Source organism: Mustelus asterias, chromosome 1 (assembly GCF_964213995.1).
Source record: "Mustelus asterias chromosome 1, sMusAst1.hap1.1, whole genome shotgun sequence".
Taxonomy (NCBI): Eukaryota; Metazoa; Chordata; class Chondrichthyes; order Carcharhiniformes; family Triakidae; genus Mustelus; species Mustelus asterias.
Genome location: NC_135801.1, coordinates 40,294,925 through 40,308,700, shown reverse-complemented (window position 1 = coordinate 40,308,700; position 13,776 = coordinate 40,294,925). Strand labels below are relative to the sequence as shown.

Genomic DNA, 13,776 nt, shown 5'->3' with positions numbered 1-13,776 from the left:
ATAAAATCTCTTGAATAGCCACCAAACAATGCTAACTGCAGTAAGTCTGAAATATGTGGAACATTTGTGGCTGTTGTAATTTTGAACAGTAAGAAGTCTCACAACACCAGGTTAAAGTCCAGCAGGTTTATTTGGAATCAAGAGCTTCCGGAGCGCTGCTCCTTCATCAGGTGAGTCAGTGGACAATGTTGGCCGAGTTGCATGAGTATGTATCATGTACCTGGTGAGTGGTGTTCTCACGTGTGATGGTGGTATCCATGTCTATGATCCGGCATGTTTTGCAGAAGTTGCCTAGCAGGGTTGTGTGGTGTCGCGGTCGTTGCTCTCCTGAAGGCTGGGTAGTTTGGTGTGAACCATGGTCTGTGGTTGCCTGGTTGTTTGAAGGCAAGTAATTGGGGTGTGGGGTGGCCTTGGCGAGATGTTCGTCTTCATCGATGACATGTTGAAGGCTCCGAAGATGATGTTGTTGTTTCTCCACTCCGGGGAAGTACTGGACTACGAAGGGTACTCTGTCGGCCGTGTCCTGTTTTTGTCTTCTGAGGAGGTCGGTGTGGTTTTTCGCTATGGCGTGTCAAAACTGTCAATCGATGAGCCTAGCACCATATCCCGTCCTTACAAGGGCACCTTTCAACATCTGTAGGTGTGTGTTGCGTTCCTCCTCCTCTGAGCAGATCCTAAGTATAAGGAGGGCTTGTCCTTAGGGGGTGGCTTCTTTAACGTGTTTAGGGTGGAAGCTGGAGAAGTGGAACATCGTGAGGTTATCCATGGGCTTGCAGTAGAGTGAAGTGCTGAGGTGACTGTCCTTGATGGAGATGCGCTCTGAAAGCTCGTGATTCCAAATAAACCTGTTGGACTTTAACCTGGTGTTGTGAGACTTCTTACTGTGCCCACCCCAGTTCAACACCGGCATCTCCACATCATATAATTTTGAACAGATGGTATTCATTTAGTATTGCAGACAAATATATAATACAGTTTAATGGTAGTAAAGGAACCTCTAGAATGGATGCATCTGCAAATCATGAGAGGAATAAAACAAGGCAAACTTTTGGGACAGATCTATAAATTTTGTACATCATATATTTGCCCAATTGATAGTTGAATCATTAACTTTAGCAAGCTTTAATAGGGAGGTGTAAGAAATTGCTCTTGGTGGATATTGGTTTGAATAATCATAAAACTCAATTTTTGATGGCATTTATTTGTGGGTTTATTTACTGCATCAAGGGCCTTGCACCAGTGTACCTAGGCCAAAGTAGCAGGTGGTGTGAAATGTGCAGGAACTTGTTTTTAAAGATTCTAGAGCTGCCTAATTATCGGAAATGTTGAAAGCACAAATGGATTGTTAGTAGAGACACAAATATTGTTAAAAGAAGAGATATGTTGCAAAGCTTTTCATTTTGCACTCAAGACAAATGCAAGATTGCCAGACTTCAAACGACCACAAAGATCTGAAGTACAGGTAAAAAGGACTGCTGATTGGTTGGCAGGTTCTAATGCTAGGGCCACCCACAGTCAGCGTGCTGATTATTCAGCACTATTTCCTCCTATAGTATAAATTTTTGATTGTTTGAAATTTGTCATTCTTATTTTTGTCTTGAGTGCAAGATGAAAAGCTTCAGCAACATATCTCTCTTTTCAGAAATATTCAAATGGATTATAATAACTTCAACAGGATTTACCAACACTATGGAACCTGATAATAGTTATAGTGTGGAGAAAAATTCATGTAATTTTTCAGTTTTTCCTTTATTCATTGATCTGTATAGGCAACTAGGACAGTATTGTCCAATGGAAATGGCTGATTATCCATATCCATGCTAACTACAGTGACACTGTTTTAGTTACTTGCAGTAATTTAAATGAAAAAACAGCTAACACATAATAGTAGTAAATACACTTTGAATCGGTTTACTTGACAGAAACTAATACTAATGCAGTCTTTCTCTTTCACCGAAGTTGGAATTCGAGCATGAATTTATCAGATGCAAAGCAGTTCAGTGCAGTTTCTTGGATTATGTCTAGTAGTTGTGTGTGGCACAATCATCAGAATGATTGCTGTGGATGTTGATCACAATGGGGTGTAGTGTGCTCTACTCTCCATTTAGAATGCCATGATATTCCTTATTGCAGGAATTCTCAACCAGGTGGTTCATCGTCTCCTAGAGCAGAGATCTGCAACCTGTGACTACAGGGCTCTTTAACATCTTATCTGCACCTCTCATCCTTTTCAAGTTGGATTGCATTATCATGAAAAAGCTTAAGTGAAGAAAATGGACAGCGTATTTATTATGGGGATGAAGGCTAATAATCTTTAGTATCTGAATATGCATATACTGGAGATGTGAAGAAAACAATTTTAAAAAAAGATACGCAAATGCAATAATTCAAAGTTAGGTCTAATTTAATTTTGATTATATTTCTATTGATACATAAATTCAAGACAATGCAGTTTATTTATTATATGCAAATCATAGTATTGATTTAAAATATCAAATATTCGTCCTGTGGTTTTTTTATTTTGGGCATTTTAAAGGCTATTCAGGTTATTAAAAAAAAGTTTGCCAACTGCTGCCCTTAGAGGGGCCAATCTTGAGCCAGTGTTCATTGTCTGCAGGATCGGCAGCTACTCAGTATCCAGCAAAACGCGAAAGTTACAAATCTCGCCACCAAGATCTGACTTCCGATTTTCGCTACCCCTCACTGGCGATATAATAAGATTCACGTCCATAATGATGTGATTTACATGCATTTTAATATATTTCCATATAATAAAACACCACCCGCCAGACATTGAGCCCAGTTGTGTTTTCAAATGTCACGTTGACATGGTTTACATCATGTTCACCCAGGTATGAACCTGTATGGGGTTTTCCCCTGGGAACGTAAAGGTGAATATAGCCCCCAGGGAGAGGGGCGTGGCCAAGAAATTCCCCCTGGCACCAGTTGGCATCATGTCCATGCCAACATGGCAGTACCAACTTGTATTGGGGGGCAGTGTCAGGCTGGCAGTGGGAGGGTACAGAGGATTCACTTATTCATGGTGATGATTGGGAGTGGATGGTGTTGGGTTTGGGGAGGGGTCTGATGTTCTGGGGGAAGTCGGCGTGCCAGCACTGATTGCTGAGGGAGAGGTCTGCAGGGGACACCGGCTCTGATCGTGGGGAGGGGGGGAAACTCCTGAGACCTCTGTAGTGGTGGGTCATTGTTTGCTCTGATCTGGGCATCCTGAACTCGGTGCAACCGGGCTCTGCTGGTGTGTTGAGGCCCCACCACTCTATATGACTGTGTGAAACATGCCCAGCTATTTCTTTGTGACAAGAGTGTAGTAAGATCTGGAGAGAAAATCGACATGTTTCTCTGGAGAGATGCACGCTGTTTTGTTTTCACTGGAACCAAAACTCTACCTTTTCTTGGTAAGATTCCCCTCTCGGGGTTGACAACAAGATTCCAATTGATTCACCAATATAATGAACAGAAACTTCTGTTTCATCTCTCTTAATCTGCCACCCTTCCGATCAATAGGGGCGGCACGGTGGCACAGTGGTTAGCATTGCTGCTTCACAGCGCCAGGGACCCAGTTTCGATTCCCGGCTTGGGTCACTGTCTGTGTGGAGTTTGCACGTTCTCCCTGCGTCTGTGTGGGTTTCCTCCGGGTGCTCCTGTTTCCTCCCACATTCTGAAAGACGTGCTGGTTAGTGCATTGATCCGAACGGGTGCCGGATTGTGGCGACTTGGGGAATTTCACAGTAAGTTCATTGCAGTGTTAACGTAAGCCTTACTTGTGACTAATAAATAAACTTTTTAACTCAATTTTTGCTTAGCTAACCTGGACAAACGTTTCTCCTCAACTACATTCTGTGATAGTGAATTCCACACATTCACCACTCTCTGGGTGAAGAAATTTCTCCTCACCTTAGTTCTAAAAGATTTGCCTTTTATCCTCAAGCTATGACCCCTATTTCTGGACTCCCCCACCATTGGGAACATTCTTTTTGAATCTACCCTGTCTGACCCTGTTAGAATTTTATCTGTTTCTATGAGATCCCCTCTCACTCTTCTAAGCTCCAGTGAATATGATCCTAACCGACACAGTCGCTCCTCATATGACAGACCTGCAATCCCAGGAATCAGCCTGGTAAATGTTTGCTGTACACCCTCTATAGCTAGGACATCCTTCCTCAGATAAGGAAACCAAAACTGCAAACAGTACTCAAGGTGGCTTCACCAACACCCTATACAATTGCAGCAAAACATCCCTATCCCTATGCTCAAATCCTCTTGCTGTGAAGACCAACATACCATTTGCCACCTTTACTGCCTGCTGTACCTGCGCGCTTACTTTCAGCAGCTGATTCACAAGGGCACCAAGGTCTCGCTGAGTATCCACCTCTCTCAATTTACATCCATTCAAGTAATCTGTCTTCCTATTATTGCTATTAAAATGGATAACCTCACATTTATTCACATTATACTGCAGCTGCCATGCATATACCCGCACACTCAGCCTGTCCAAATCACGTTGAAGCATTTCTGCATCCTCCTCACAGCTCACCCTCCCACCCAACTTTGTATCATCTGCAAGATAATACATTCAGTTCCCTCTTCCAAATCATTAATATATAATGTGAACAATTGGGCTCGTAGCACACATCCCTGTGAAACCCCACTAGTCACTGACTGCCAATCAGAAAAAGACCCATTTATGCCAACTCTTTGTTTCCAATCTGCTAACCAGCTTTCTACCCATCTCAAGACGTTATCTGCAATCCCATCTGCTTTAACTTTACATAGTTAACTTGACAAAGCCATAGTCTGTTATGTGAGACCTTGTCGAAAGCCTTCTGAAAGTCGAAATAAGCCTGGTTCTCCTCGATCAACTCATTCTCAAAGAATTGCTCATCAAGCATGATTTCCCTTTTGTAAATTTTGGATGTTTAACTTCTTCATGTCGCCTGCCCAAAGTGCCAAAAACAGATCAACGTGGAGTCAAGCTGGGCCAGAGGATCGCATACTCCAAACAACACTGGGCTCGGTGATCCAGTATGGAGAGAGATAAATCAGGGCTATCACCAGCAGTGTCAAAAAATATCAAATTTCCTCGGAAGAAATAGCAGAGGTGCTTAATGAATATTTTACCTCGGTATTCACGGTGGAAAAAGACCTGGGTGGTTGTACTACAGGATTGAGGCGGACTGAAAAGATTGAGTATGTGGAAATTAAGAAAGAGGATGTGTTGGAAATTTTGAATAGCATCAAGTTAGATAAGTCGCCGGGACCAGATGGGATGTACCCCAGGTTACTGTGGGAGGCGAGGGAAGAGATTGCAGAGCCTCTGGCGATGATCTTTGCGTCGTCGATGGAGACGGGAGAGGTGCTGGAGGATTGCGGATGTGGTTCCTATATTCAAGAAAGGGAATAGGGATAGCCCAGTAAATTACCGACCGGTGAGTCTAACCTCAGTGGTTGGTAAGTTGATGGAGAAGATCCCGAGGGACAGGATTTATGAACATTTAGAGAAGTTTAGTATGCTCAAAAGTAGTCAGCATGGCTTTGTCAAAGGCAAATCGTGCCTTACGAGCCTGATGGAGTTCTTTGAAAATGTGACTAAACACATTGACGAAGGAAAAGCGGTAGATGTGGTTTACATGGACTTCAGCAAGGCGTTCGATAAGGATCCCCATGCAAGACTTCTCGAGAAAGTGAGAGGGCATGGGATCCAAGGGGCTGTTGCCTTGTGGATCCAGAACTGGCTTGCCTGCAGAAGGCAGAGAGTGGTTGTAGACGGGTCTTTTTCTGAATGGAGGTCAGTCACCAGTGGAGTGCCCCAGGGATCTGTTCTGGGACCCTTGCTGTTTGTCATTTTCATAAATGACCTGGGTGAGGAAGTGGAGGGATGGGTTGGTAAGTTTGCCGACGACACGAAGGTTGGTGGTGTTGTGGATAGGTTGGAGGGATGTCAGAAGCTGCAGCGTGACATAGATAGGATGCAAGACTGGGCGGAGAAGTGGACTTCAACCCGGATAAATGTGTAGTGGTCTATTTTGGCAGGTCAAATGGGATGGAGGAGTATAATATCAAGGGTAAGACTCTTAGCAGTGCAGAGGATCAGAAGGACCTTGGGGCCCGGGTCCATAGGACTCTTAGATCGGCCTCGCAGGTAGAGGAGGTGGTTAAGAAGGCGTATGGTGTGCTGGCCTTCATCAATTGAGGGATTGAGTTTAGGAGTTGGGAGATAATGATGCAGCTTTATAAGACCCTCGTCAGACCCCACTTGGAGTACTGTGCTCAGTTCTGGTCGCCTCATTACAGGAGGGATGTGGAAATGATTGAAAGGGTGCAGAGAAGATTTACAAGGATGTTGCCTGGATTGGTTGGCAAGACACCTCTGTCAGACTCCTATTTATTGATAAAAGCAAATTACTGCAGATGCTGGAATCTGAAACCAAAAGAGAAAATGCTTGAAAATCTCAGCAGGTCTGGCAGCATCTGTAAGGAGAAAAAAGAGCTGGCGTTTCGAGTCCAGATGACCCTTTGTCAAAGCTAAAAGACAGAGAAAGTGGGAGATATTTATACGGTAGGGTGAGGGAATGAAATATGAGTCATTGATAGGGTGCAGAGGAGATTTACAAGGATGTTGCCTGGATTGAGTGGCATGTCTTATGAGGATAGGCTGAGGGAGCTCGGTCTTTTCTCCTTGGAGAGACGTAGGATGAGAGGAGACCTAACAGAGATATATAAGATGTTGAGAGGCATAGATCGGGTGGACTCTCAGAGGCTTTTTCCCAGGGTGGAAATGGCTGCTACGAGAACACAGGTTTAAGGTGCTGGGGGGTAGGTACAGGGGAAATGTTAGGGGGAAGTTTTTCACACAGAGGGTGGTGGGCGAGTGGAATCGGCTGCCATCAGTGGTGGTGGAGGCAAACTCAATAGGGTCTTTTAAGAGACTCCTGGATGAGTACATGGGACTTAATAGGATGGAGGGTTATAGGTAGGCCTAAAAGGTAGGGATATGTTCGGCACAACTTGTGGGGCCAAAGGGCCTGTTTTGTGCTGTAGTTTTTCTATATTTCTATGTTTCTATAGCCACAAAAACAAGGGGAAAGGCTGCTAATGGCAGTCCATAGAGAGAATAGAAAGTGTGAATGGCCAAACGGCAGAGAAGCTGAAATCAGAGGGTAAGCTGTGACAGATGAAGATGTGGGGGGAGGGGGGAGATGGGTGGGAGAGGTAAAATTGAGAAAGGGGGGAAAGGGGAAGCAAAGCAGAAGAAAAGGTAAGGGGGGATAAAATAGGGAGAAAGAGTGGGGGAGAAAGAAAAATAAAGACAATAAAGAAATCAAAGATAGAGAACAGTAAAAAATAAATAAAATTAAAACAAAGGGGTCAAGGTGGGGTAGAGCTAATCATCTGAAGTTGTTGAATTTGATGTTGAGACCGGAAGACTGTAATGTGCCTAGCCGGAAGATTAGGTGCTGTTCCTCCAGTTTGTGTTGAGCTTCAGTGGAATATTGCAGCAGGTCAAGAACAGACATGTGGGCACGTGAGCAGGATCATGGGTTAAAATGGCAAGCAACGGGAAGGTCAGGTTCTCGATTGTATACAGACCGAAGGTACTTGGCAAAGCGACCACCCAGTCTCCGTTTGGTGTCTCCGATATAGAGGAGACCACATTGGGAACAGCAATTGCAATAGACCAAATTGAAAGAGGTGCAAGTGAAACGCTGCTTAACCTGGAATCAGTGTTTTGGGCCTTGGATGTTAAGCATGGAAGAGGTAAAGGGGCAGGAGTTACACTTCTGAGATTGCATGGGGAGGTGCCATGGGTGATGGGAGAGGTGTTGGGTATGGTGGAGGATTGGACTTGGTTATCCCAGAGGGAACAGTCTCTACAGAATGTTGACCAGAGGGAGTGAAGAGAAGATGTGTTTGGTGGTGTCATCACGCTGGAGTTGGCGAAAATTTTGGATGATTATGCTTTGCATGCGGAGGCTGGTGGGGTGAAATGTGAGAACAAGGGGGACTCTATGCTTGTTCTGGGAGGGAGGGGAGGGGTGAGGGTTGTGGCGTGGGAGATGGACCGCACGCTGTTGCGGGCCCTGTCAACAACTGTAGGTGGGAAACAAAATAAAGACAATAAAAAATAAAAGGTAGAGAACAGTAAAAAATAAATAAAATGAAAACAAAGGGGTCAAGGTGGGGTAGAAGCTGAGGAAGAAGGAGCACATATTAGAAGCACCACTTTGAAAAGTGGCATCTACAGCTCAGTCTTCAACACCATCATTCCTATAAAACTCATCTCCAAACTTCGAGGCCTGGGGCTCGGTTCCTTCCTGTGACTGGATCCTAGACTTCCTAACCACAGACCGCAATCAGTAAGCCCCTCCTCCATGAACATCCTCAACACCAGCGCCCCACAAGGCGGTGTCCTCAGCCCCTTACAATACTCCTTATACATTTAGAACTGTGTGGCCAATTTCCCCTCCAACTCGACTAACAAGTTTGCTGATGACACCACCGTGGTGGGTCGGGTCTCAAACAATGACGAGATACAGTGGAGGAGAGAGATAGAGAATCTGATGAACTGGTGCAACGACAATAATCTCTCTTTCAATGTCAACAGAACCAAGTCGATAGTCATCGACTTCAGGAAACGTAGTGGAGGACTTGCCCTATATACATCAATGGGGACAAAGTGGAAATGGTTGAGAGCTTCAAGTTTCTAGGTGTCCAGATCACCAACAACCTGTCCTGGTCCCTCCAGTAAGAGTTTTAACAACACCAGGTTAAAGTCCAACAGGTTTATTTGGTAGCTTGTAGTCCTGTTGGACTTTAACCTGGTGTTGTTAAAACTCTTACTGTGTTCACCCCAGTCCAACACCGGCATCTCCACATCATGACTGGTCCCTCCATGCAGACTCTATAGTTAAGAAAGCCCACCAACGCCTTTACTTTCTCAGGAGGCTAAGGAAATTTGGCATGTCTGCTACGACTCTCACCAATTCTTACAGATGCACCATAGAAAGCATTCTTTCTGGTTGTATCACAGCTTGATATGGCTCCTGCTCTGTCCAAGACCGCAAAAACTACAAAGAGTCGTGAACGAAGCCCAGGCTATCATACAGACCAGCCTCCCATCCATCGACTCTGTCTACACTTCCTGCTACCTTGGAAAAGCAGCCATTATAATCAAGGATCCCACCCACTCCACCCACCAACGCCCTCTTCCGTTGGGAAAAAGATACAAAAGTCTGAGGACATGTACCAACCCACTCGAGAACCCCTTCTTCCCTGCTTCCATCAGACTTTTGGAAACCATCATGGAAACCCTACAGTGCAGAAGGAGGCCATTCGGCCCATCGAGTCTGCACCGACCACAATCCCACCCAGGCCCTACCCCCACATATTTACCCGCTAATCCCTCTAACCTACGCATCTCAGGATTCTAAGGGGCAATTTTTAACCTGGCAAATCAACCTAACCCGCACATCTTTGGACTTACAGATGGACCTAGCTTGGATGGACCTTGCTTGAATGGACCTAGCTTGCACTAAGTTGATCTTTCTCTACACTCTAGCTATGACTGTAACACTACATTCTGCACTCTTTCCTTTCCTTCTCTGTGTGGTATGCTTTGTCTGTATAGTGCACAAGAAACAATACTTTTCACTGTATATTGATATATGTGACAAATCATATTTTTTCCGCAGCAACCTGTTAAAAAGTTGCATAAAATAAAAAGTTCTTAAGGTATTTAAGAAAAAATCTTCTCCTAGTGAGGGACTTGAAGCCATGACCCTAGCTACCAACTGAGCGAGCCAGACTTGTTTAAATAAATGCATCCTTTTAATAAAACAGTAAGGTGATAGTGAGTCTAAAGACAGCTCCATGAGGCATCAATTCCAAAATCACTGTAAACCCCTGCCATGGCTGACTGGAAAGACGTTTGGAGCAGCTGCGCACATGCCAGTGACTGCAGTACAGGCTGCATATACATGCGCACCAGTTCGTGATGCCTTTCCTGTTGGCAGCTGGCAGGAGGTTGCAGTGTTAAATTACTTTCAGTTGTCTAAGCACTGGAGATGGGCAACTGTTGGTGGACCCCTTGAAATCTTCACAAACCCCAGTTTAAGAACAACAACCCTGTGGAAGTTGTTTGTTATTGGCTGGGCTTGAAGCTGTTATTCAGTTTGATTAAACTGACCACATTAACAACTGTCCTCCCCAAACAATACTGCTGCCGTTTCCATGGTGTGTACGATGTGGGTTGCACAATATTTTAGCACATAAACAGTACATGGTACAAAAGAAGTAAGCCAACTATCTTTGGCTCAAACCTTGCACAAACAAATCATTTAAATTTATTTCTAATCAGAAATTGTTTTTTATGAATTAAGAGCTTTGTGTCGTATGTGAAAATAACTAGATGAATAGAATATTGAGAGCCAAGGAAACCCTAGGTTATATTTCCTAGAGCTGAATACGGCTAAAGATAGATTTGATTTGGTGTTTATAACAATGAAGAAACTCAACAGGAAGATAGGAGAATCCAGAACTAGGGGAAAGAATCTCATATTTGATTAAAGATGATTTAATTGAACCTCAGCAAAACATCAAAAAAACAGATTTTGAGAATGTGGGAAACGTTACTGCAAAATACCACAGATACAAAATCAACTGAGTTGTTTAAAAGAAGAAGAGGCTCTTGAAAAATAATGATATTAATGAATATAAAGAAAGGATAAGGAATTGTCTGAAAAAATGATATGCTACCACAAAGTGATATTGAAGTTTTCTGTTCCTGTGTATCTTATTGCTAATCATGGTCATCTGTTTTCTTTTGTTTCGAAGGCCACAGAGAGTGAAGCTGGGGATATGGACCTGAGTGGTCTGCCAGAGACCGCAGTGGACTCTGAAGATGATGATGATGAGGAGGACATTGAGAGAGCATCAGATCCACTGATGAGCAGGGACATTGTTAGAGACTGCCTAGAAAAAGATCCTATAGATAGAACAGATGATGATATTGGTGAGTCAGTGTAAAATTAGGAATTGGTAACACAATCTAAAGTTGAAAAAAAAGTTAAATTTATTTACATAGTTTGATGCTATCTCTATTGTTATGCTGTGGAAGTAAAGATCTAGAGTTATAACATTCACAGCACAGAACACTGTCATCCTGTTCATTTTACATGCTGGATTTCTGAAGGAGCTATTGACTTAGTTTCACTTTCATAGAGTCATAGAGTTTTACATCACGGACAAAGGCCTTTCAACCCATCATGTCTGTGCTGGAATTCAAACACCCGTCTATTCTAATCCCATTTCCCAGCAATTGGATATTTTGGCATTCCGAGTGCTCGTCTAAACACTTCTTAAACATCATGAGTGTTCCCGCCTCTATCACCCTTTCAGGCAGAGTTCCAGATTCCCACCACTCTCTAGGTCATAAGGTTTTTCCTCAAATCCCCTCTAAATCTCCTGACTCTTTACCTTAAATCTATGCCCCCTGATTACTGACTCCTCTACTAAAGGGAAAAATGTCTTCCTATCTACCCTATACATATCCCTCATAATTTTGGATACCTTGATGATGTCCCCCTCTCGGCCTTCTCTGCTCCAAGGAAAACAACCCCAGCCTATCGAACCTTTCTTCATAGCTGAAATGCTCCAGCTCAGACAACACCCTGGTGAATCGCCTTTGCACTCTTTCTAGTGTAATCACATCCATCCTATAGTATAGCGACCAGAACTGCACACACTACTCTAGCTGTGGCCTAACGGACATATTATACAGCTCCATCATTACCTCCCTGCTCTTAAATTCTACTTTTCAGCTAATAAAGGCAAGTATCCCATATGCCACCTTACCCACATTAGCTACCTCTCCAGCTGCCTTTAAGGATCTTTGGACATGAACAAGTTCCCTTTGGTACGCTGCACTTCCTAGTGTTCTACCATTCATTGTGTATTCCCTTCCCTTGTTAGCCCTCCCAAAATGCATCACCTCTCTTCCGCTTTTCCCTTGTAAGTCTTTTATTTTCCAAATAGTTACCCTTTCCAGCAATTGTGGCAGAAGGTAGATTCAGTGCATTTTGTAAATATAAATTTATTTGCCTGTTTTTCTTTTTTTCCTCCTGAAAATAAGATTCCTCACTACAGTGCAATTTCAAAGGTTTTAGTTGGCTTCTGGTATGTAGCCCAAGTGGTGTTTCACAGGATAATTCTAGATGAAGGAAGTCATTTGCTCCATCTAGATTACCTTAAAGCCCTCCTTCATTGCAACTGTTTTCTTGAACAATTCCAGGGTTTCATCTCCATATTCCATTTGAATTATCATTCTGTGTATGGATCACCCTTGAAGTGAAGGATGTCTTCCTGATAAAAGTCCTGACTACTTTTGCTTGTTTGAACCAGTCTCCGCTTATTTTACTCATTCAGTTTTCTTTGAAGCATTTTAATTGAATTACTTCTTTCGCACTGTTAACTGTCATCTCTTAGATCTTCCTTTCAGGATTAAAAGATCTACATTTTCCAATCTCCTTTTATAACCTGGGCCTCTGACATTAGGAATCAACCTTGTGATTGTTGTCTCTTTGCATTGACAGTTCTGTGTTTCTCAGTAACCAAAATGGACACATTAATCAAGGTGTGGTTCTACCAGAGCAGTTTCATCATATCTTTCTCTGGCATGTTCTTAAGTTTCAGCTATGTTGTTCAACATTTTCTACTCGTTTGTGAGATGCGAGAGTTGCTAGCAAAGCCAAGATTTGGTACCATCCCTAATTATGCTTGAGAAGGTGGTGATGAGCTATTAATAGCTTTGTTCATTGGTGCTCAGCATTTAGTGTTGAGGGTACTAAAACTCCTAGGTCTCTTTCAACTTCATCTGTAATTATTTCAGTACCATTCACAGAATGTTTGTGATTTGTTCATGTGTGAGCCTCAACAGTGAATGGAAAATGGCTATTTTTACATGGGGATAACTCAGCAAAGCTTAATTCTGTTTTCACCTGATGTCCTCACATGCACACTTCTATTATGCACTTTATGAAATGTGTATCCTCACACAAGCAATACACAGAAACCAAATGTGAAATGAAAGTCCCCTAAAAAGAAGTTTGCACAGCAACTCGATGCCAGAGCATACCCAAGCTGTTACACAGCTCTGACAAAGGGTCAGCCTGACTCGAAATGTTGGCTGTTTTCTCTCCACAGATACTGTCAGACTTGCTAAGTTTCTCCTGCATTTTCTGATTTTATTGCTCATCTTTCTTGGTTTAATTGAAGAGGACCGAGTTGTTGGGTATCAGCAGCGATGATATTCATTATACCGTAATTATAAGACTTCTGATTGTCATTTCAAAAATGGTGATTATTGATTATGATGATCTAAATGCTAGTTCAATGTCTTGATTCAATGCATGTACTTTTTATTCTTCAATTTTCATGTCTCTTCTAAGTTTAACCAACAAGGCAATCAACATCTTGCCTTTGATAGCCCCACCGTTAGTCTTTCTTCATTTTTTGACATTTCTGCCCTCAATGTCTCCCACTCCTCAAATGGAAGTTCCATATCCTATCCATTTTTAAAGCTTTTTCCATGTAGAGGCATTTCTCTTTTATGGCTAGCATTGCATTTCTCCTTGACCATTTCCAATTTTTTGTAAGGCTCAGATCTGTTCAGGTCGGACACTAGTTTTATGGGTGGCACGGTGGCTAGCACTGCTGCCTCACAGGGCCAGGGACCTGGGTTCGATTCCTGGCTTGGGTCAC

General features: G+C 43.1%; 1 protein-coding gene across 17 annotated transcripts in view; it reads left to right on the top strand.

The window, feature by feature from the left end:
- Positions 1-13,776, top strand: part of rapgef2b (Rap guanine nucleotide exchange factor 2b) — a 446,795-nt gene that overhangs the window by 313,444 nt on the left and 119,575 nt on the right. For all 17 annotated transcript variants that reach the window (XM_078211679.1, XM_078211699.1, XM_078211662.1 and 14 more), the window contains one exon: positions 10,852-11,029. In XM_078211679.1, coding sequence (XP_078067805.1) covers positions 10,852-11,029 — 178 coding nt within the window. The remainder of the gene's footprint in view (positions 1-10,851; positions 11,030-13,776) is intronic.